The sequence below is a fragment of the Populus trichocarpa genome, chromosome 3, assembly GCF_000002775.5.
Source record: "Populus trichocarpa isolate Nisqually-1 chromosome 3, P.trichocarpa_v4.1, whole genome shotgun sequence".
In the NCBI taxonomy this organism is placed as follows: Eukaryota; Viridiplantae; Streptophyta; class Magnoliopsida; order Malpighiales; family Salicaceae; genus Populus; species Populus trichocarpa.
This window is the reverse complement of record NC_037287.2, coordinates 21,305,252-21,330,145: the sequence shown is the minus strand read 5'-3', so window position 1 is coordinate 21,330,145 and position 24,894 is coordinate 21,305,252. Positions and strand designations below refer to the sequence as shown.

General features: G+C 33.2%; 5 protein-coding genes across 8 annotated transcripts; 4 read left to right on the top strand and 1 right to left on the bottom strand.

Annotated features, from left to right (window-relative positions):
• Positions 1-7,761: 7,761 nt before the first annotated feature.
• Positions 7,762-9,328, top strand: LOC7461367 (F-box/kelch-repeat protein At2g44130). The gene has a single exon (XM_002303969.4). It carries the CDS (start codon positions 7,837-7,839, stop codon positions 8,872-8,874), a length of 1,038 nt encoding a protein of 345 aa, XP_002304005.1. The 5' UTR covers positions 7,762-7,836; the 3' UTR covers positions 8,875-9,328.
• Positions 9,329-9,477: 149 nt separating this feature from the next.
• On the top strand, positions 9,478-10,984 carry LOC7461368 (EG45-like domain containing protein). 2 transcript variants are annotated; one of them, XM_024598391.2, is made up of 3 exons: positions 9,478-10,370; positions 10,481-10,763; positions 10,865-10,984. In XM_024598391.2, exons 1-3 carry the CDS (start codon positions 10,241-10,243, stop codon positions 10,869-10,871), a joined length of 420 nt encoding a protein of 139 aa, XP_024454159.1. In that variant the 5' UTR covers positions 9,478-10,240; the 3' UTR covers positions 10,872-10,984. The 2 variants fall into 2 exon arrangements, with proteins under 2 accessions (XP_024454159.1, XP_002304006.1); XM_002303970.3 differs by lacking the exon at positions 10,865-10,984 and having other exon boundaries at positions 10,481-10,806.
• Positions 10,985-11,600: 616 nt separating this feature from the next.
• LOC18099035 (probable pectate lyase 4) lies at positions 11,601-13,597 on the bottom strand. Its single transcript, XM_024600413.2, has 4 exons — positions 12,958-13,597; positions 12,508-12,863; positions 12,248-12,383; positions 11,601-12,141 (listed from the first exon to the last, which is right to left on the bottom strand). The coding sequence occupies exons 1-4, from the start codon at positions 13,384-13,386 to the stop codon at positions 11,917-11,919; spliced, it is 1,146 nt and encodes a 381-aa protein (XP_024456181.2). The 5' UTR covers positions 13,387-13,597; the 3' UTR covers positions 11,601-11,916.
• A 1,091-nt stretch (positions 13,598-14,688) lies between these two features.
• LOC7463583 (uncharacterized) lies at positions 14,689-17,603 on the top strand. The gene is made up of 3 exons (XM_024596864.2): positions 14,689-14,902; positions 16,055-16,429; positions 16,728-17,603. Exons 1-3 carry the CDS (start codon positions 14,743-14,745, stop codon positions 17,429-17,431), a joined length of 1,239 nt encoding a protein of 412 aa, XP_024452632.1. The 5' UTR covers positions 14,689-14,742; the 3' UTR covers positions 17,432-17,603.
• Positions 17,604-21,934: 4,331 nt separating this feature from the next.
• On the top strand, positions 21,935-24,550 carry LOC7461370 (phytoene synthase 2, chloroplastic). 3 transcript variants are annotated; one of them, XM_052451211.1, is made up of 7 exons: positions 22,082-22,241; positions 22,358-22,675; positions 22,801-22,851; positions 23,138-23,310; positions 23,482-23,717; positions 23,801-23,993; positions 24,082-24,550. In XM_052451211.1, exons 2-7 carry the CDS (start codon positions 22,597-22,599, stop codon positions 24,244-24,246), a joined length of 897 nt encoding a protein of 298 aa, XP_052307171.1. In that variant the 5' UTR covers positions 22,082-22,241; positions 22,358-22,596; the 3' UTR covers positions 24,247-24,550. The 3 variants fall into 3 exon arrangements, with proteins under 3 accessions (XP_002304008.2, XP_052307170.1, XP_052307171.1); XM_002303972.4 differs by having other exon boundaries at positions 21,935-22,675; XM_052451210.1 differs by lacking the exon at positions 22,801-22,851 and having other exon boundaries at positions 22,074-22,675.
• The last annotated feature ends 344 nt before the right edge of the window (positions 24,551-24,894 follow it).

Sequence of the window (24,894 nt, the reverse complement as noted above, 5' to 3'; positions counted from 1 at the left end):
ACAAGCTGCCCCATTGTTATAAATTGCCTCGCTTGCTGCTGCAATCATCACCCCTTGATCTTCAAATCCATAGCAAGCAGAAGCTCTTAACACCGCTAAAACAAATTATAAGAAAAGGGATATGTGGATACAAGAATTCTTAGGAACGTATGGAGGTGTGTAGCAGGCTGCAGTCCCAGAATCTTGAGCTGATGCCAATAACGGAAACTACCAAACTACACTGCAGCACTTCTCACTGTTTTAAAACCCAACTAGACTTGATGGGCTGACCTGTAATTCGGTCGAATTACAGGTAAGCCCATCAAGTCTAGTTGGGTTTTAAAACATTATAGTTTGTAAAGTTGAGTTTTAGTAGCCGTTTGGTAACGTGGCTGCGGGTGAGGTTCACCCACAGCCACACCAAATATCGTTTGGTTAAGAAGAAAAAATTGCTTTCTGATGGTAGGACCCACCAAAATCTCAGCCGGACCGCATGTTTTGGAGAAGCAGCATTTCGTAGGGGAAAAAGCAGAACAGTGGAGCATGGCTCCACTGTTGCACTGTTCACTAAAGTGTATCATGCACACTGTTCACGTGAACAGTTTTTTTTTTAAAAAAAAAAAACAGTTTGAAAATTTTAGTTTTTTTTCCTTGAAAAACCAGTGCAGTTAATTGATTTCACTCGCATTGTTCACGTGAACATGAACAATATTGTTTTTTTTTTGTTTTTTTAAAAAATTAGTTTAAGGTGAATTAAATTTACTCGTACTGTAATCTCAATTTTATTCTTGATAATATTTTACCTAATTTTATTGCATGCTCAAAAAAAGATAGATGAAACTGTAGTTCTTGTCGAATGACTTTTGTACATAATGAAATTGTAAATTTTTTTAAAAAAATTGTGTTTTACTCGAAAAACTAGTATTTAATATTATTTAATAACACTACATAAATTAGAAAGATATCGCATGATGACGTAGCATTTGTGGAATTTGATCGCAATTCCAATTATGTTCTTGCCCGGTCCGACCCAGTTAAAAAGAAATTCAGTTTTTATTTTTATTTTAATTGTGTTTTATTCAAAAAATTAAAAGGAGATCGCTTGATGACGTAACAAAAAATTCACTTTTTGTTGTTGCGCGCTTAAGAAACTATGGAAAATATAGTCATTGTTGGATAGATTTCGTATGTGATGACATTGCACATAGTTTAATGGAATAATAAAAAATATTTGATATCAATATTATTTATTTCATGATATAATAACAGTAGTTAAATCTACAATATTTAAATTAAAAATCATTAATATTAATATATATATATTTTAATTATTTTATAACCTCAATTTGAAAAATATTTTTTTAACTAAACACATTAAACTACTTTTTATTCAACCTCAATTTCAACCACAGTTTTAACCAAACATATATTTTTCCAAACCAACCTCAACTAAAAATACTTTTTATAATTTTTTTTTTTTAAAACCACAACCACAACCACAACAACAACCTCAATATTAGACACACTCTTAAAACAATATAGTTTATATATACATATATTTTAAATATTTGATATTTCAAATTATTCATTAATTAAGTTTAATAATCTAAATGATACCTTAGATCTTGTTACAAAAGAACTACATGCTTTAAACCCATCTACATCAAGAACAAAGAAACCAAGAAAATCAACTGCATGAATAAATGCTATAAGACAGCCAATCGAGTCAAATTAATGTAGAAAAAGTAGAACATCAAGTTAAGATGATTATCCCTTAATAAAATAAGAAACCACAGGTATAGTTTATGCACAGTGAGGTATTAGGATGTATAATTTTATGTTTTAAAAGTGTTTTTAAAAAAATTAAAAAAAAATTTCAAATTAATTTTGCTTTGATGTTTTTATATTGTTTTGATGTGGTGATATCAAAAATAATTTTTTAAGAATGAAAAATTATTAATTTAATGTATTTTCAAGCAAAAAAAACACTTTAAAAAACAACTGCTAAATCTGCACATCTAAACATTCTTTAACAAAGTACGAAAACACTTGTGACCATTTAAAACAAAAAATAGTTTGCTTTTTCGACAGGCTTTGAAGCTTGGTCTCTTGCATAGGTTTAATTAAAACATGATGCTGACACTTGCTTATTGAAGAATCTGAACTCAATATTCCAAGCAATATTCAAATTAATTAACAGTACTGTAACAAAAGATTGAAGAAGATAATCATACTATTTGCACTGCACAGTACTAGACGTTAACCTAAATTGAACCAAGAGGGTAAAAAAGTTGTGAATCTCTTCGCTTGGTAGGGTTACACTCTTACAAATAATTTTCTCTTAGGGTTTGAGAAGTCTCGTCGGCTGAAATCTAAATAGAAGAGAAAGAGAAGGGAATAAATAAGAGGAGAAGAGTTCCATTCTGAAGATTTGCCAATATCTATAATCAAGCTATCAACCCTAGCTAGCTACTTGGTCAAGATTCGTAATGATATTATAACGTGGTGCGGCTAACTTAAAATACCTTTAAATTAATCATAGCTTTGAAAAATATTTATTTAACTCTACTTTTTACCTCAAAACTGCAGGAAAAACTCGAAGTTAATTGAAACTGTATGTATCCATAAAAATTATCACATCGTGGAACACGAAGCGATTGAAAAGAGAGCTGCATACTTCGTGCCTGCCAGTTGGGTCAATGCTAATTAATCTCTTCTCCAGTGCTAATGATTCCCCCCACCTCAAAAATTAGGCAGCTTGCAAGTATAGCTGATCATGAAAAGCATTAACTACAGGTGTAAAATAAACTTCGAACAAGTGGCGATGATAAAGGAAGATATATAATGATTCATAGACGACACGTTTCATTAAAATCTGAATATTTTCTTTTTAGATATAGGATTTTTCTTAATCTTTTTCAGTCAATTATATATGATAATTAATCACAGATTTTTCAAACCGGCCCAATATTTCCAACGAAACATCCACGATTAAATTAAGGTATTAAGCATTGATTTACGGCAAGAGTACTAATATGTTTAAAGAGAATCCGACTCTGACTCGTGGGGTAGTGTTAGTAGTGTGGTATTTTTATTTATTTATTTTGAAATATATGAAAATAATATTTTTTTATTTTTTAAAAATTATCTTTGATATAATTAACCACCTAACAATGATTTAAAATATTTAAAAAAATGAAGTAAATTTTTTTAAATAAAAAATCACTAAACACAATTTGAACGGTAAAAACAATAATCAGCACTTAAATTAATTAAGCATTTGCATGTTAGTATTACGATGAAGAATGATTAGAAATTGAAGGTCTTTTGAAGTATGAAAGGATATTCTAGCCACTTGCTAAAAGGCAGGACTTTGGAGTCCAAAAGCTCACCTTCATTTTCCACGAAAGAGGATGCATAATGCTATATATTCTTGGATAGGTTAGAAGCTGTCAAAGCAATGATGTCGACTAGAGAACCATAGTTGAGCAGACAAACTCATGGAACATTGCTATTCAGATTTTAAACATTCTTAACCTCACATACATTGCTATTCTGAGATCAAAAGTTATTAAATCCCGCTATACTTGTGACTCTATCATTGTTTAGGTTAAGAATTAATTAGACATATTGGTCTAAATCAATTAAAACGATGTGGTTTTAAATTTTTTTAAAAATATTAAAACGATAGAGCTTTAAATTTTTTTAAGTCATATTAAATTTTAATCGGGTCAACTCTCACCTGATTTTTTTAAAATCTAACCCAAGTTAGATCCTTGATCGGCATGTCAAGATGAGTCCTAATTTAATTTTATTGTGAGAAGGCTTCTATAGCATTATTGTTATCTTTCCTTTGTTTTCATCCAAAAAAAAAAATTATATATATTCCTAATTTGATTGACCAATCAATTTAGCCCAATAAGAAAAGTTTGCACTCCATAATTTTCCTCAGATTCTCACCCATCCTTTCAATGAAATACCCAAATATTTTATATGTCTCCTTCCTCTAATTAATTTGTTGGCTAAATAATTTGAAGAAAGCTTTGATTGTTCATCTTCAAGACCATTCTTTAACCCTCTCCCATGCATGGACATACATGGCTGGATTGCATGCTACATGGTATCTGAATTGTCCATTCATCTCCCTTCGTATAAGACATGAATGAGTTGTCAAAACACTATTGTTAGGTGGAAAAAGGAAGAAGAAAGGATAAGAAAGACAGCAATGAAAAGACAAGAGGAAGATGAACAGACGAGATAGGATTTACCTCTTTAGCCGAAACTTGAGAATAAATCAAAGCATCTCTTCATGTCCCCATCTTCTCACATGATTGACACTCATCTAGAAGCAAGTAAAATGCTCTAAAGGGTGAAAACAAACAAACAAAACAGAAGCTTTGGAACCTTTCCCATTTTATCACCATAGTTGTACAATTGGACGAATAAGATTTTGTTTGATTTTGTATTTTAAAAATATTTTGTATTATATTTTTATATTATTTTAATCTGCTAATATTAAAAATAATTTTTAAATAATAAAAAATATTATTTTAATTCATTTCCAAACAAAAAACACTTTGAAAAATATCTTTTACTATATTTTCCAACACCCCCAAAACACCAAAGCTACATGTATGAAGAGTTAACCTCCAAATTTTTTTTAAAAAAAATCAAAATAAAGTTGTTTTTATAAGAATAAAAAATTAATAAATTAAAAATCAAGTTTTGAAGAGATCAGATGACTGACGAGGTTAAGCATGTCATTTGATATAATAAATAGAAACCAACGATGTTATTTGCTATTAATTTCTTTTGGTTCCATTTCATCCCAAAAATATTAAGTAGAGGAAAGTTAAGCATATATAAGGGGAAATGAAGTTGCCCCACGATGAAAAAGAAAATAAAATAAAAGAAATTATTTTTATTTTTATTTTTAATTTTTCTTAACTAAGAGGAGCCAGATAACGAAGGTAAACATTGTCCTTCTACTTCTGTAATGCAACAAAATTAATTCATATACTATCAAGCTGTGAATTAATTTTTTATATTATAAATTATTGGCTATACTAAATAGTAGCCAGATAAGCAGCATATATCTTAATTATTTTATGATTTTTTTAAATTTTCAAACAAATTAAATAGAACGTATATAACCACTTTACAAGGCGTGGACAAGTCTATGTAGCTAATTCATTCTGCATCACTGATCTTCCAAGTTTATGACTAGAGCTATCCACTGTGTAAGGCACTAAATATTAAGAGTCAAGAGAATTATTGGTGCAAATTAAACTTAAAACAAATAGAGAAAATAAAAAAAATATATTACAAGTCATTTTGATTTTCAACCCAAATTAAGAATATTTTAGATATAATATAAAATGAATTTTATTCTATCATTGATAAGAGATTTCTCAGTAAAAATTATGAATCCTCAGTCCTCCAAATTGAGAAATATTTATTTAATCATATAGTTTGGACTATTAGTAGACTGGTGTTAGCGTGATGTTGTGGATTCACATTGTTTTTCCAATAAAATATTTATGAGTCACAAGCATTTTTTTTTTTAAAAAAATTCAACAACTCAGTTTATAATCCTGATCAACAAATAACTTGGCTTTATTTGAAAAAAAGAGAGGCATTGTGTGCCTCAGCAAACAATGTGTCACGTGGAACTCCCAGAACTCAGCCACTGATATAGCTGGAAAAATATTGTTCATGGTTTTTTTCACCCAAAAAACCATTATGAACCAATTCTTGACCTAAAAACCTATGGAACATCTTAGGAGCATTGTTAAACCAATCTATAGCCTTCAAAAACACAAAAAATCATCCCAAAAACTAAAATAAAAAAACTTCCCGAACTCGGATATGTTTATCTCAACCCCTCTTGTCATATGGAACCATTTGACATAAAAATTAACTGTTTTGCTGGCTGATATCATTGCCAACAACAATTTTATCTCTTTAAGCCGAAATCCAGCAACCCCTCTCTCTACTCTATAAAAAAGACTAAAACATGAGGGAAATGCAGTTTGGTAAAAAAATTTATTTTTAAAAAATTATAGGAACTAATCACTTAATAGCTAAAAAAGATGAGGGATGAAAATAAACTTTTCAAAAAAATCTCAAAGTCGTCACCTATGTTACTTGCATTTTCATTTTAATCTCTTTTCTTTCAATTCAACCATTCCCTTCAAAAATAATGCGATTGAGTTCAAATTTGGGCTCTAAATGGCCCAATCATGAAAAAAAATGTTTGAGGATCAAAATTAATTTTTTTTATATTATATTATTGCAATTCATAGTGAATTGTAAAATGACGAACAATAAAAATTAATACAATATTTTACCCACAAACTTTTTTTTTAATTAACTGCTTCTCTCAAGCTAGCCATGAATTGATTTACAATCATCATACTCTTAATTAATATTTATGCACTAAAAAAAATATTGCACATCCAATAGTTTCTAGAAAGGATAAAAATTTGAAAATTAATTATTGAAGATAATGCCAAGCATATATATCAATAATTAAAGGAAGGATGGTGATTGATGGTGGCAATTTCCACTCAATTTTTGAAAATTATTGGAGGGACAAAATATTTATTTATTTATTTTAGTCAACTAAGATAATTAATAATAATTGTATAGATAACACATGATCCCTTTCATAGTCACAAAATATCCATGGTCATCCTCTCTTGGAAAACTCCAAATATATATACGTAAAAAAAAAAACATCCACTTGCCCCGCCACGTGACAACTAGACATCAAACATGATTAATCTTATCACATCTTGGACGTCCACGTGCAATGCATACCATATTTCTCATAATCACATTCATGTCACAGCCAAATTGCACCACGTAATCAGTCACCTCCATCTTATCCATAGGTTTCAGCAATTAGTGATAATAAAAAATCATGTTAAAATAAAAACTAACCATTTATGATTTACTTCTTGAATTACCATTTTACGATTTTAATTTATTTTGATTATCTTGTAATCATTTTATTTTTCATAAAATGTTTTCAATTCGAATATAAAAATTATAATTAACTCTTTAAAAAGTTATCTTTATAAATTATAGATATTAAATATACTCTAACCACAAAATGAAATAAAAACATTATCTTATTATTACTAACTTAGTTGAATTGTGAATCATATGTAGGGATGAAAAATTTATATAAGATATGCAACTAATATCATTCTCAATTGAATTTGATTTAAAAATTTGAAATAAATAAAATTAGATGCTGAGAAGTGAGTAGTTTATCCGACTCATCATATAAATTGACTCCTATTTAGTTTTTTAATTTATTTTTTTATTTTATAAACTTGAAATTTTATTTATCAATATGAATTTAAAATTTATTTTATTATTTTATGATTCTTAAATAAAAAAATATTTTTTTATTTTTTTTTAAATCAATTTATAAAATGATTTGGATAGATGAAGAAAATCTTCTACCTGACTCGACTAAATTAAAAATATATTTGAATAATATATTTAGATATTCCGGAAAAAAACAAAATTTAACTTTGACTTGTACCTAAATCTATCCATCATAAATATCCATCATAAAAGAAAAAAAATATTTATAAAAGAATATAAATTTATTTATCTAAATAAAAAAATGAAAAGTTATATAGAGAGCAACAAAAATAAATGAAAAATATTTTAGATATTAGTTTTGAGGTCTGCCACGTGTCAATATTTAATAGGAGCAACTGTTTCTGTTATTTAACGATCGTCTGTTAATAAATAGACAGTTGATAAGGTCCAGAAAACAAAAAAACTACGCACAAAGAGAGAAAGCTATACTTCAAGAGCTTCAAAAACTTTATGTAGATGGAAACTACCATGTTCACCGAGTTGATCCCGAGTTTGCCTCAAGAACTCGGTCTTGAGTGCATGACTCGGCTGCCTTACACAGCTCACAGAGTTGCTTCCCAAGTTTGCAAGCAATGGTGTGACTTACTGGAAAGCAAGGATTTTTATTACCACAGGAAGAAACTTGGCTACACCCATAAAGTTGCTTGTCTTGTTCAAGCTGTTCACGGGGCTGATGTTTTACAGGGATCCAAACAAGGTAACTCACCGTGTTTTGGGATCTCTGTGTTTGACTCAGCGAGTCAGACATGGGAGAGACTCGACCCGGTGCCCAATTATCCGATCGAGTTGCCCTTGTTTTGTCAATTGGCAAGCTGTGAAGGGAAGCTCGTGGTCATGGGTGGGTGGGACCCGGTGAGTTATGAACAGGTGAGTCATGTTTTTGTGTATGATTTCACAACAAGGAAGTGGAGAGAGGGGAAGGAGATGCCTTCCAAGAGGTCCTTTTTTGCTATCGGGTCCTATTCAGGTCGGGTTTATGTCGTGGGCGGGCATGATGAGAATAAGAATGCATTAAGAACTGGGTGGGTTTATGATTTGAGCAAGGATGAGTGGACTGAGTTAGCTCAAATGAGTCAAGAGCGAGATGAGTGTGAGGGAGTGGTGATCGGGGATGAGTTTTGGGTGGTCAGCGGATATGGGACCGATAATCAGGGGGCATTTGAGGGGAATGCTGAGGTATATGAATTCGGGTCGGGTCAATGGAGGCAGGTGAAGAAGGCATGGATTCCGGGCCGGTGCCCGAGATCTTGTGTTGGGGTAGGGAAAGATGGGAGATTGATGAGTTGGGCTGACTTGGACCCGATGGTTCGAGCCGGGGTTCGTGGGATCCCGTTGGGCTCTCGGGTCATGCTTACCGGGTTGGATAACCAAGGTTCACCCGAAGAGTTCTATTTGATAGAAATGAAAGATGGTCAAAATGGGAAATTGGAGAAGATCATTGTGCCTGATGAGTTCTCAGGGTTTGTTCAATCTGGCTGCTGCGTGGAGATCTAATGGAAAGCTGCCATTTGTGGGCATGCAAGATCAAGTATAAAAAGGGTTATTAATATCGTATGCCATCGATCAATTTTTGTACCCTATAACATGCATGAACAATGGGGGATCGAAAGAAAAGGGAAAACACAAGCCAGATGTGTCATGTTCAGAGAGGAGTTGAATTTGGCCGGGTACCCAAATACATACACAGAGTGCCCGGCCCTCTTTGCACAAATTCAACCCTCTATGCTTTCTCGCTGTAGCAAGTGCTCGTTTGGCAATGCGATGCACTATAATATAACCTATGTTTCCTTGACAAAAACATTAAAAATGATGTTTTTACTCTGATATACACGCGTTTGTAACCCAAAAAAAGCTGGTATATATTAGCTTGTATACTGAATGATATTGCCATGTAATGAATACTTGAGATGAAAGGTAATGATATTGCCATGTAGGCTTGTTTTGGATATGTTTAGCAGTCTTTATCCTTGGTTTTCATTGCTTTTTATCATATAGTTTTTATCCATTTAAATTGGGTTATCCATTTCATGATGGAACCCAATTTTCACTCCATATTGGTGTCTAGAAGAGGTTTCACACGCCCATATATACAACAACATTTCCGAGAGCAGGAGGGCTGAAGCTACGAGGCATGATCTTGTGGTCTCTAGCATCGTTTGTGTACAAGACTTATCCATGAGCATGGTGTGGTGCAGTTCAAACCGAGTTAATTAAATATTCATTATAATTTTACTTTGTTCTCGCTACAAACTCTCTCTCGAAACCTTAATTATAAAAAAACTATAATTTATAGTTCTTCCTTGCACCTATTTTTTCAAACTATAACAGCAAATTAAAAACTACACAAGAGCTGGTTTAGTCATGTGTATTTTGAATTTTCTTTCTCGGTATGCTTTGAAGCCCAGCCAAACAGCAACCATCTTTTTTAAAAAAAATAAAATAAAATTCAACAAGAAGAGGCAACGAGAAAAATCATTTAGATGGTCAGGGCAATTTCTTCAATCCAGGTATCAGAAAAGGTGAAAAACGTTGTGCTTAATCACTCTAAATTAAAGAATCTTTCAGAGTTCAGGGGTACCTCTTCTTTTCCTGAGGAGACATCACTCTATACCTTAATTTGTTACTTTGTAAACTCCCAATGGCCTGCATGCATGGCCGTCTAATTATTGCTGGACACCGAAATTCTAAAAAACTTCATAGTTTTCTCTTTAACAAGACATAGTATTTCACAATATGCCGCGTATATACTCATTCCATCACCTTGCTGTAATCTCTGCACTCCTATATATAAATATTCTGATGCTTCCTCTCACCCCTCGTGCAAATATTGTGCTGTGATTAAGCTCTAGCTCAAAAAACTATGGCATCCGTCTTCAAGAATTTCATTGCCTCTTCTGTTATGACATTGTTGTGTTTCAGTTTGTGCTTTTATCCATTCGCATTGGCTCAAGATTCAGGAACTGCGACCTTCAACACACCCCCATACGTTCGTAAGAATTTCTTTCATCCCCTAAAAAAATTAATCAAGTATAATAAATTAGCCATGTATTCTTCTTGTTTTCTCTATCCCTTTCATGATTTAATTTATTTGTAAACTCAGCTTCTAAATGCTATGGATATGAAGATCGAGGAGTGATGATTGCAGCAGCAAGTGAAGGGATTTTTAACAATGGGGAAGCTTGTGGGCTATATTACCAAGTAACTTGTGTTAGCGGGACAAATGAGGGCACTCCATTCCCTTGTTTGGATAATGGGTCAGTTGTTGTGATGATTACAGATCTTTGCCCTCCTGATTCTTGTAGGGGTACCATTGATTTGTCACAAGAAGCTTTTGCCTCCATTGCTGACCCCAATTCTGGCGTTATAAACATCTCTTACCAACAGTATGTCTACATTAAGGACTCGAGAAATTAATTCTTGTTAATTTGTGATATATTTCAAAGCTTTTAACATGGCTGATATTGTATGTTCAATTACTATGCAGGATTTGAGAGAAGAAGCATGCATTGAAGAAAGAACCAGCACGGATTTTGTTTAATGCATTCTGATACTGATCAAGAAATGAATGGCTACCTGATCGATTGAATATTGTTTGTTTTTTATTATTATATCCAATAATTGGACAAGAAATTGTACCAAAAATTACAAAATAAAGAAATTCATTTTTTTCCCGCTATTTACTTACTTTTAGTATTGTTCAGGTGTCAAAATACAACGGAATTTAAGACAAGTGAGCTGGATATTGTTTTGAATCTTCTGAAGAATGCATTAGGCATCAGAAAGATAATTTAGTCCATCGGACCTCGTAAAGAACAAAAAAGAAAAGACAAGGCGATTACATAAACCATGCCAACCTGTTTGCCCTTTGAAGGAAATTGTGAGCATTGCGTTCATACATAACTTCGATGCCAAGATAAGCACGGTTTATAATATCCGCGTTTCGTTGCTAGCAACATTGGCTTGTTTAGCCTTTTTCGACTACCCGAGGATCTAACGGATAAATGGTATTTCCAAGACAAGAAGTATAAAAAGAGTCAATCTGTATAGTATTTTCATGCATGGACAAGAAGAATGGCAGAAGGAGCCATAGCAGAGGAAAAACAGAGTTGTTAAAGGGAGAGAGCCAGGGCCACATAAATTTTGATACCAAACTTTTCATACACATTGCCCTTTGGACTTCTTCTTATCTTTCTGTGTCATGTCCTCTTGGACAACGATGCAAATGGGTACAATGATGTGCTTCGTAAAATGAAGCGAATATTTTTGTTCAGATTCTACAAAAAGTGTAATGGATCTTCTACCGGGTTCTGTTGCTGTAATTTGAGGAGAATCTGTTTTACTACCGTTCAAGGAAGCAAGCAGAAACAATCAAATAACATATTTGATAATAGAAGCTTATATTTTTTTTTTTTTTTACAAAATTCGTGAAAATTAAGAGTTTGGAGTTGTAATGCTTTATAACATAGCAATTTTTCATGAACCATTAGACTAGTCCTTGGAGAAAGAAGAAAAGATTTTCATATTCTGTTGGACTCATCAGCATCTAGATGTCCTTGAGCACTTCAAAGCACCTGCAGAGCTTGTCAATGCCTTCACATACTTGGCATCTCCAACCTTGAAGCTTTGCTCCTTATTGTAGTTAGGCTTTGCCATACCTCTGCGACCTGTTTGGAAAAATGAAGCTCCATTTGTAAACAGATCCCCTATGGAGTAGAAGTTCCAGGGCTTGCTTTTCCCACCGATCCCATTTCTCCATGTTACCTGTTATTTCAAGTGTCTGGTTATAGTTTTTCTGATCAATATTTAGCCATCCTTTCTCCTAATTTTGTAAGAGGAAGAACAAGCGTTTGACAATTGTTATTATTACCTCCTTCTTTCCTGATGTTGGTGCAATAAAATAGTTGGATTCGCTCTTGATGCTAGGACTCATGCTTCCCCCAATCGCATACTGTTCCCATCCTCGGTACAGATTGTTGGCTACATGTGCATATCCATGGCGAATCCTGTGTTACATAGTTTTGAATTCTTCTATTAAGATTCACCAATTATACATTATGCAGAAATTATGTTCAAGAAATGCGTCCATATTGAGGGGATCGATGGAGTATTTAGTGAACTAAGAATTACCTTGGCATTCTCTGGTTACAATTAGGTCCGAAACGATTGAAGGCAACAGTGACCTTCATGTTCTTGTCCCTCAAGAACCCATCATCATGGCCAAGTAGCATGACCTTGTCTTGGTCTCTAAACCAATTGTTAGAGACAGTAACAAATGTAGATCCTCGAGTGACATCAAGAAGACCATCCTGGCATGAATACAGTGTGTTGTGATCTATCCAAATCTTAGATGCACTGACCAGCCTTATTGCATCCCCATCCATCTGACCTAATTGCATTTGTTTCCCATCTGGTCCCATGACTGTGCTAGGCCCTTGTGCATTGCAATGGTGAATCCTTAGGCCATGGATGATCACGTCCGTTGCCTAAACAAACAGCATAAGTACTGCAAATCAAAATTATAGACCATGCATTGCGTATTCAATCACGAAAGTTGGCAACTAGAGAAAATTAATGTACCTTGTACACCAAGAAGCATCCGAAGCCTTCAATTCCAACATCAACACCGCGACCGTCAATGGCAGTATAGCTGCTAATAAGAAGAGGTTTCTCAAGTTTGATATCCATGTTCCTTTCGAAAGTGATCCAGACTTTGCCTGTGATCATGGTGGCTCCATGTCTTAACGTCCCTTGTTTGGGGTTCACAGGGTCATCACTAGGATCGGTGACTTTATACATTACAACATCTCTCCCAACATTGTTAGTCATTTTCCCTGCAAACCCTACAGAACAAGATGCCAGTTGTTGCCGGCTTCTTCGCCAATTCGGACTCGGTTTCCAACATTGATCTATGGCATTCATTTTGTTGGCAGCAATACAAGCACTGGGGATGAAGGAAAGGATGGCAATAGAAACGACCACTACTACAAGGTGCCTTAAGACAACCATGATGATGTCTTAGATAAATTATGGGAGAGGGTTAGAGATTTGCAATGTAAGAGTTAAGGAATGGTGGAGGGTTTTTATAGAGGAGCTCAGCAATGGTGGCGTTGCAGTTTGTTCTGTTGGTTACAGTAGAATGCGGCACTGATAACTAATTTTCTATTTTTGTAATTACAATTATAAGTGGGTGTTGTATCCTAAACATAGATAGATTACAATAAAATCTCCCATGATTTGTGTACTAATACAGTTGGTTTGGTTGTTGATGAGACCATTCCATAGATATAACTAACATTTATGAACATATATATATAGTTATTAAAAACAGAAAATAAACCTTACAAAATCTAAAAAAATGTAAATTAAATGAAATTCTAAATTTTTATCTAACTTTACTAATATTTTATAATTAAAAAACTGAGAAACATAATTAATTCTAATAAATATTCCATCCAAACTTATTTGAATTAAATCTTTAACCTCATGTTTTTGTCTAGATATTCTACATACAGTGATTTATTTATTTTGATAAATTATTAGGTTAATTTACATCTTTATCATTTCAATCACAATTGCACCATCGTCTCCACATTCCTCAAAAATCTTCAATCACGTAATATCTACCAATTTATTATTTTCTCTTAATATTTAATACTTTTATTATATCAGTATTCCTATTAATTAATGTTTGGAGCTATTGAAAATAAACTCCAGAAAATAATTTCATATTGTTTCCTCCACTGTCTCATTTTTTTTTATATAACAATGCAATCCTGGAGCAATATCTTCCATTAAATCTGATGCCATTTATTATTTCTCTAATATCTATTTGTATATCTAATTAAATTTATTTGTATTTTTTAAAATATCTTATATCTATAATCCTTGACGTTAAATCTAACCTACCAAATTAGTTATGTGATAATAAATTTATATTGAATATATGTTAAATTTTCAAGTCATATGCTTTTAGCTTACAAATTATGTATTTTCAAAAAAAAAAACTTACAAATTATGTGATTAATTTTAATGGACTTCTCCGAAATATATTCAAAATAATAAATTAAATAATATATATATATATATATTTAAAAATGAATTTTAGTTAATCTAATATTTGTTTTAAAAAAATAGATTTGAAAGAGCCATTTTTTTAAATAAAAAAAGCATGAATTCAGTACGTAAAACATGCCGTTTTGCACTTAAACGACTTGTCATATTCGAAACATGGATCCATTTTTTATTTTTATTTTTATTTTTATTTTTATTTTTATTAACTTATTATTATTATTTAAGGCAGTGAGCTTTCCATTTTGCAAATATGAAATATCTCCCTCTCTCTTCTCTTTTGCAGCTGTGGCAATGGAGTCTGCATCTCTAAAGCATGTAATCTTTACAAGAAATCAGTACAGTATCTTCTCGAAGAATCAAAGAAAACACCACCCACTCATCCCAAAAACTCATGTTAGGAGAAGATTTGGCTTTGGCAGCGTCAAAAACTACAAAAAATCAGATTTTCAAGGTAGAAACTTTGATGACTTACATGCTTAGTACATACATGGCCTTGCTTATAGTTATTTAGCAGTCCGTTCATGTGATATGTGCTTCTTTTGCTGCTTGAATTAATGGGTTTTCTTTGTATTCTTCAAAAGATGCTAAATTTCTTGGATTTTTGCTGTTTCTTGAACCTGTGGACGGAAAAGGGACCATTTTGAATACAAAGATTGTATCTTTAATGTCTTCTGTTTTTATTTTTTTAACTTAATTTGTGGAGATTAAGAGTTTATAGTATTCATATAGCTGAGTTGAAAGTCCATTGATTGATTTCAAATAAATTGGTGGAGAGATGGAGGAGTCTTATGTTTGGAAGTCTATGATTTTGTTGTGGATGGCTATGTATCCTACTAGGGAGGTACTAAAAATGGTTTCTAAAATGCTGTAGTGGATAGCAAATTGATGCCTTTCTGCTTTCTGAAGTTGTTATTTAAGCACCCACGATTCGAAACTGAAGGTAATTTATCCAGTTAGCACTATGAAATTTGCAGATGGAAATTTGTTGGGTTGCAAAAGTTTTTTTCTTCATCTGATTAGGAAAAATGACTGGTCCTTGAATTCGTTATGTGATGTTAGTAGTTAGTTTTTTTTTTAAGCAGCTGCAATAGTGTGAATGTGTGATGTTAATGAGCTTATGCTTGGGGTTTTTAGTATGATTAAGTGCTTGCTTTGTGAGCATATGCATGCAGCCTTGAATTATTTCCAAAGTCATGTTTTCAATCCTTGCCTCCTGTTGCTACTTTGATAGTTGCCTCTTCGAAAAACTAGGTTTCCCACTTGGAATTAAGATACAAACTTTGTTTGAAATATGCGCTATATGGTTCCGGGAAGTCCCAAAAGAAAAGGAGGGGCATATGTTCAGTATGAATCTTTTATGTACCTTTGATTTGTATGTGGTAGCTTATGTTCTACAAATCAAACTCTGTATATCTCCCTAGGTACCATTTCGCTGTGAAATTGCATAGACATGGAATTGAAGAAATTGTTAATGAAAGACATTTGTTTATAATGCCTTGTACAATCCTTTCCATGTCTATTAACATAAAATTAAGTTGTGTTCATGATTGCTGAACTTGGCTATAAACTTCTAGTTTATAAGACTAATGAGTTTTCATTTCAGATTTTCAGGGCTATGCAAAACCTTTGCATCTTTTGCCAGCAACAGAAGTGAAAGTTTGTACAGAAACCTCACAAGAAAAGCTTCTTACATCTATCAAAGGATCTTGGTCTTTGTTCAAGGTTAAGCTATGTACAAGTAATGTCTATGGCTCAAGTCTGAGTGATCCTAATGCTGGAATACTCTTATGTTTGATAGACAGGAATGGTGACTCAATATTGCACAGAATACCTGCGATTTCAGAGTCCAATTCTGCTAACTTGATGGACATGGTTGAGTCTGACACACTTCATTTCCAAAGAGGTTCAGTTGATGAATTCACCTTTGAGGGCCCCAAGATGGGGAGGATCGAATCTCTTTGGGTCAGTGTTGAATCAGGTAAGTCCGAGATGGTTGTGAAAAGCCTTAGGATTTGTAGTCTAGAATGTCTTTTCTACTCCATGACTCAGAATTGGGAACAATATACCATGAATGCTCAACCTAGACTTCTACCCACATTGTATCTGATATATGCTTGTCAACTCTCATAGTTTAATTGGCATCCAGTGCAAAACATCCTCATTTATATATCCCTGGGATATTAGGTAGCAGTAACTCATATAGTATTGATTAGGCTTGTCTTGAACATCATAATAATGGTTTTCCTTTTCTTTATTTCTCAAATTTCTAAGGTCAGGTCAGTGGAGATTAGATGGTGTGAGCCTGACTGTCATTAGTGCTTCTCAAGCTTCCCCTGAAGAAAATGATGGACAGGAGATCCGGTATACTGGTTGCCAGTATGAGTTTGAAACTGATGATGTTTTGCTTGGGGAGGGAAGTGACTTATCCATGGTGGAACTTAGACCTTGCCATGTATCTGATTTATCTGGGGTTGATCCATCCACATTGTTGAGTAAAAGCCCTTCCATGTCAACCTCCCCACCTGGCAGCAACGTTTCTAACGAGGAAAGCATGAGAGAATATGCAGACTTGAAGTTATCTTTGTTATCCTATGATGCAATGCTAATTTTTGTGGGTACAACAATAACAGGTTTCTCAGCTGGAGAAAATGCTGCTTTTGCTTTCTTTATCGGTGGAATTGGTGGCTTTTTATATTTGTTGCTGCTACAAAGGTCTGTCGATGGATTACCAGCTTCATCAATTCCCAGCAATACCAGTGGGTTCGATCGCCTAGTTGGAGGACTTAAGGGTCCAATATCAAGCTTGGCACTGGCTGTAGGGTTTACTTTTCTAGCAGTGAAGTATAGCTCTGGCGATGCTCCCTCAGTGTTCACTCCAAAAGAACTTCTGGCTGGAATGTTGGGGTTCCTTGCGTGTAAAGTGGCTGTAGTATTGGCAGCATTTAAGCCTTTGAAACTGGATTTCAAGGAAAATGAGTAATGTATTTCATTTTCCTTTTGTATAGGGTTGGAAACCTAGAGTTCGTATAGAACCTAATGGGAAACACTGAAGTGTGTGTAAACATAGGAAATATTTGTTCGTGTTTATTCGTCTCATCTGAACGTAAATGATACAGAAGTTACTAAGAAAGGATGAACCATTGGACTACAAACGCTTTTGCTGATTAAATTTTGTGTTTAACCATTCTATAACACACACACTTGCAGTCCTAGCAAGCAGAGAGAGCATGTTATTTGACAGCCAGAGAGATTGAAATACGTTGTGTCAAGTACATTGTACTCACATTTTATGTTTGCTCACAACTAGCATCAACCTTATCTCTTTGCCTAACGATTAGAAAATAATTGAAGATAGGAAAAAAGAAATTACAGATGATTTGAGCTATTGATCAATGATAAGTCTAGCTGGGAAGAGAGATTTGGGAGTTGTAAATTTTCTGTTGTTTCGGACGTAGTCAGTTAGCTAGCTAGTTTTATTCCTATTTGAACCAAACAGGCCTGAAAATAACCACACATTATAAGAAAATCAAAGGCAGAAGACACCTTTAGATAGGATTTTCTTTCTTCCGAGGAGCAGATGTTACTCCAATGTCGAGTAAGAACATTACCAGACAGCACCAACCAATCCAAACAATCAGCAGTGGTACCAAAGGTTTGAAATTACAGATCGATTCGCGATGAAAACAGGGCAGATAGCTAAGGAGATCCCGAGGATAATTTTATATTATCCTCTGACAGCCAGTTGAGTATCTGCAATGTATCATTTAGAATAACAGAAGGCTAATAATTAATTCACTTTGAAAGCCGCCTCGGAGCATTGCAGATTCAGCAACTGCTAGTGCTGCGAGAGTTTGTACAAGACGAAAGAAAGCAGTACATCATCCATCATAGCCTGTTTATCTAAAGATTTTAGTCTCTGCAACTATGTGACTTTAAAGAGAGAGAAAATCCCTATGAAGTGACATTTGCCTCCACTACCAATATTGTAGTTAATTGCCATTTGGATTCATGGCAAAAACATTTTCAAGAAGTTCAATTGATAGCAAACCAAGTACTCCTCTTAGAGATTTTCAAAGAGATTTTTTTACGATTAATTTTATATTATTCTCTAATCTTTCTTCCAAAAAAAAGAAAAAGAAAAAATGGTTGAACATATTAACCAACAAGTTATTGCTTGGATGCATGGGCTATCGATGTCATTAAATCCTTAATTAATTAGCACGGGATTGAACTAGACTAATAATTGGAAAATAAAAAAAACAAATTCTTGTTAAATGAGAAATCTTTTCTTAAAGATCAAGTTTACAGATTTTCATAGATTTCTTTAATGGATTTGTGTTCATGAAGTTCCTAGTTTGGTGAACTATTGGTTTCTTTAATCATTAAGTTGTCAACCGATTTATCTATGGCCAGCATCATTATGTCTCTGTTATCTATGAAAACCATTTTTAATTCTTTCTCTCACTTTCTCTTCAACTCTTAATAATCTTCCCAAATTGCATCTCTTAACATTCCCATGGAGATTTTTAAGAAGCTGAGCTGCCACATTATATACAGAGTTGAAGGCATTGGACTCCTTTGATCAGGAAGCAAATCGATGCAAGAATGAAAGTGTTTGGTGTAGGTTTTTTTTGTATCTCTCGATTAGATGCATTGGATTAACTGGTTTGAACTCTCTATTTAGTTCTAAATCTACTCATGTAATTCTAAATTTGTATTCCAAGTTATACGAGTATTAATATAATTAAATTTATTTCATACAAATAGTAATTTAACCGAAAAAATAACCAAATAATTAAAAAAACTTAAATGTAAAGTAAACTCAAAAACTTAGAAAATAAATATTTACATTGATATAGTAATTCATACTCTGATTACATCTATGAATTGAAACTCGTGAATTGTGAAAAATCTATTTTGGTATTTTTGGTTTATAAAATTGAAACTACATCTCTCTGCTGATTACAAAGAAAATTGCAAGTTTACTTGATTATCGTCTATATAATTATTGCCTATTATTCTATTGTCTATAGAAGTATCGCCTAAAATTTCATGCCTACTTGATAAACAAGTTTTGAAGATTATGTGAGTTTGATTGAATTACAACGCAGTTGTTGTTTTTTATTGTTGTTCTTGGTTGTCTTGTCTCTTTCTTTAAATAAGAAAGTTGAAGATAATTTCTAGTAATTACCCACTCACCTTATTCAAAATAACTTCTAGTAACTACCCACTCATCCTGTGTAAGGTAACTAGCGACTCAATTTTTATTTTAAGGATCTTCTACCATATAGATTATTTATACCTTCAATTCACTGTCCACGTTCAGTCTGGACTTTATCAAGTCTGGTTTGCAATCAAGTTTAGTATGTTCTTCCTAGTCCAAACTTCTTAACTCTTTGGTCAATTTTATTGTATAACAGAAGGGAAACAATAGTCAAGTCTAGTTTGGAATGTTTTTATGCACTCTTTAATATTTTGGCTATAACTTTTGATTTGAATTTTAGAATGATGTAAATTACTCCAATTCGACAAAGCTCATTCATAGGTGCAAGTCATGGGTAGGCAACTACGCTTCTTGATCATCATTTCAGACAGACATTTCAATGTTCAAGTCTTTGTTTTTCTAGTTTTTTTTTTTTGGAAAATGTTTTAGACATTATTTTGAGGTGATTTTTATTTTTATTTTTATTTTTATTTTTATTTCGACATAAATTTCTTTGATTGACTAGTTTTAGATGGTATTTTTAATTAGCTGGCTAATCAAAAATTTATCCTTTTATATATATAGATAGATAGATTTTCCAACCCTTGTGGGTTGTTTTTGGACATCCACAGTTTTATTTAGAGTTAGTTTTTCCTACATGATATTTTACATCAGTGTTTAAGTGTAAGACGTATATTCTTGGCCCATCAAAACCAAGCTCAAATTTCAACCCAAACCCAGCCTAACTAACCTAGGCATTTAAATAAAAGGTTTCCAAGGAATTGTTTTTCTCTCTTTTACTATTTTCTTCTCTCTACCGTAACTTTCTCATAAAATACAAGGAAATCAATTCTGAACTTAAGTTTTGGTTCAAGGAAGGTTGAAGAAACAAGTAAGTATCTTTCTCTTTTGTTATTTTCAATTAGAAAATTGATTGTGGAATGATTAAAAAAGTGTTTAGGGTTTTTATATTCATTGGGTGATTGAATGATTTAAGGGAGTTAATTGAAATATTATGGTATTAGTTGGCTTAAAACGAACTGATTAGGTGATTGAAATTATGAGTTTTTGAATAACAAATTGTTTAATTATGGGATCTACATATTTAAATACTGACATATCAGGATTTTGGAAATCTCGATCAACCAGTTGAACGGTTGGTATGAACCGGTCGACCGGTTGAACATTTTGGTCTACCGGTTGACCCAACAATAGGGGTTAATCGGGTCTATTAAGTTTGATCAATTTGGGATATATCCGAGATCGATCAGGTGAATCAGTTTGGATTTATAAGTATGTTTCGGTCTCTAATATTAGAGTTGTAATATTTTATAATTATTTGCTTCGATTCATTTTTTAGTGTATTTTCGTATTCATATTGGTTTTGTTAACGTTTCTCCTAACGATCTTCAGTAGTCTCCGGTTCTACATCCATTTGTCTTTTGCTTTTGTTTTCTGGGTGTGTGGGATCATTTTTAATATGCATGTAATATAAATATTTTATGTATGTTGATTAGATGATTAGTAGAATTGATAATTTCTTGAATATATATATAAAATCATGTGAATATTTTATGTATGTTGATTAGATGATTAGTAGAATTGATAATTTCTTGAATATATATATAAAATTATGTGAGTACATGTTATGTTTTGATATTGGTATTCTTGTCAGAAACTTCATATTAACAAAGAGTAGTTAGTCTTTGTGTAAATCATACATGTATACCTAGATGGTGAGAGAGGCAACGTTCGGGTGTCATCTGATCTCTGACAAGTTTTTCACTACCTTATGTTAATATGCTTAGTATGTATATTTATATCAAGATATTTACGACTTGCTAATTATTAATATCTAGGATGTATATTAAATGTTATTCTCTTACTAAGTTAGTTGAACTCACCCCTCTATTTTAATATTATTTTCAAGTTTTTAGTTTCTGTTCGCATGAGACTTTGTTGAGTGTTCCTGCTTCTTCAGTTTTGGCCGGTATGCCTTACTTGTTCTGCGAGGTTTTTTTTTATAGTTTTGATTTGGTATCTTAGATGCTCCATTAAGTTTAATGATTGGATTTTATCTATTGTAATAAGTATTTTAGACTATTATTTTATTTCATGTAATGACGAGAAGTTTTGAAGTATTATATAATTTTATTAGTTTTAAATAATATAATATTTTTAAAGATTATGAAATGTTGTAAAAATTTTATATAATATGTATGTTTTGAGATTTAGTATTAATAGGGTGTTCTTATAACATTACTCCTGTATACCGGTCATGAGTCGTGACATTAAGGATCTTGCAGCCCTTCTATTCTTTCCTTCGTGTTTCACTTTTAATCCTAATTACCGATTTCAGGTTAGGTTAGCTTTAAGTTAAAGACCCATCAACCCCCCACCCAATAACCTATTCTACTTTATGCAATTATCGAGAACATGTGGAGATTATTTGATTCATTAATATATGTATGACCTGCCAAAGATCAGATCTAGCCACATAATAGTTTTTAATATTGCTAGAGAGAGCAACTAGTTTGGCTAGTCAGTGCTTGAGTTATAGTTGGGAAGGGAGATTAGGGAGAAGAAGGTTCATCTTTTCTACATTTTTCTGCTTTTTTGGAGGAGTTTTTTTCTTATTTGATCCATAACATACCTGAAAATAGTTAGCTCTCTGAAGTTGTAAAATGTGTTCAACATTTTCAGTTTCTACGAACCCTTGCAGTTATGGAGCAAATAATGCCAGATTCTTGCATTCAAAATCCTTTGTTACAAGAACAAGAGCTCAAGGGATTAGAGCCCACAAATGCTCGAGCAGTGGTGCCATTCCTCGGCCATTGATCAAAGAATTCATTCCTCGTACTGGTCTTCGTGTGCATGAAATTGTCGAGAGGCAGTCGCAGGCTAACAACTTAACCAAGCAAGATGCCTGTAGAAGGGTAGAGATGAATCTGACATTACTTGAAGAAGCGTATAAAAGAAGCAGAAACATCTGTGCAGAATATGCTCGGACGTATTATCTAGGTGGGTATAACATCCTGTTTCTGATAGGATGTAGTCCTTTACTTGCCTGTAGTTTATTCTGATGTGCTATAGGTATTGCCATTCGTGACTGAATTTTGTCACTCATAAGCCCTCTTTTGATGCAGCTTCTTTGCTGATGACAGAGGAGCGACAGAAAGCCATATGGGCAATTTATGGTGAGAGACTAACATCACTGAGTATGTAGATTAGCTGATTACTCTTTAATTATACGTTCCTGATAACTTATTTTCAATCAGAATTGGTCTGTTTCTTCTGAGTCTTGAGGAATCAGGATGGTTCCAACTCAAGGCATACCAATGGACTAAATGATCATTTGTATTTAATCCTAAAGGCTAGACCTTTGATTACCTAGCTAAGAAATTAAAGATAATTCGTCTTCTGTTAATTCTTACAACTGATTCTCAAGTTGTTCTGCTTTAACTGATATGCTTAATTATGCAGCTTGGGGCACTAGGATAGATGAAATGGTGGATGGCCCAAATGCTGTCTACATGGGCACTTCTCTTCTTGATAGGTGGGAGGAAAGACTGCAAGACATCTTCGACGGCCGCCCCTATGACATACTTGATGCTGCACTTACTGATACAGTTTCCAATTTCTGTCTAGATATCAAGGTACCTGAAACATTTTCCCCTTTAGCCTGATTTCATTCCAATCTGTTCGTGCAAGAATCGTTCTTTTATTCCATGGCATGTGAAAAACAAACTACAAATTTTATCAAGATCCTTTCAGTTCTTAGCTTATTTATTTGCGTTAGTATTTTCCTTTGTTTCTTCCATTCACAGCCTTTCAAGGAGATGATCGAGGGTATGAGAATGGATACCTGGAAAAGTCGGTATAAGAACTTTCAAGAGCTCTACCTTTACTGCTACTATGTTGCTGGAACAGCTGGAATCATGACTGTTCCAGTAATGGGGATTGCACCTGAATCTTCTGTTTCTACTAAAAGCATTTATAATGCAGCAATTCATTTTGGTATTGCAAATCAACTCACAAACATTCTCAGAGATGTGGGGGAGGAGTAAGTTTTCAGTGCCTCAGTTTTGCAATTGCAACATGTTCTACTCGGTTTCAAGATTGTTCTTTTTCATTTTCCCTTCTCAGTGCATGGATAGGGAGAATTTATCTTCCACAAGATGAGCTTGAACAATTTGGTCTATCCGACCAGGATGTTTTCGCAAGAAAGGTCACTGACAATTGGAGAGAGTTCATGAAGGAGCAGATTGCAAGGGCAAGATTCTATTACAACCTTGTAGAGCAAGGGATCTCGCGTCTTGACAAGGCTAGCCATTGGCCGGTATCTATCTACCTTCACACCATTGAAACACCAACATAAATCGAAAACTTTTCACATCTTTGCTGATAGATTGATATTTTATTTGCAGCTATGGTCATCCTTGCTCTTATACCAAAACATCTTGGATGCAATTGAAGAAAATGATTACGATAACCTCACAAAGCGAGCTTATGTTGGAAAGACTAAGAAACTTATCATATTGTCTCATGCATACAAAAAAGCTCAATCAGTTCCAAGCTCAATATTTCACTAAGATTGCGTTTGGTTGGTGTTTCAAAACCGAAGAGACAAGATACAAAAGAGATAGGAACGAAACCATAAAATAAATTTGCCACAAGAAAATACTCTCTCTGTCTTAACTGTTTCCATCTCTTTTGTCTAATCAAAGCTATCTAAAAGAAGGTTCTTGTAGCAGTTAGCATAGAGAAGTGAAGCGTGCTTAAATTATACCAAGTGAAGTTTGTGTCTGATGCATCACCTCTTCGAGATGTGAATGCTTGTTACATGGATTGGCATTTGAGACTCATTATAAACAAGGATTTGCATGGAAAAGTAAACTTCATGTAGATTTTCAGCAGAAAATCTTGCGAATGTGTTTGGTATTGCGGTAGCAGATGTAGTTATGGTTTAAAAAAAATTATTTTATAAAAAGTACTTTTAGTTGAGGTTGGGTTGGAAAAATATATGTTTGATTAAAACTGTGGTTGAAATTGAGATTGAACAAAAAGTAGTTTAATGTGTTTGGTTAAGAATACTTTTGAAATTAAAGTTATAAAATAATTTAAAAATATATATATTAATATTTATGGTTTTTAATTTAAATATTGTAGATTTAACTATTACAATTACATCATGAAATAAATCATACTTTATATATATATAAAAAAAAATTATTGTTCCA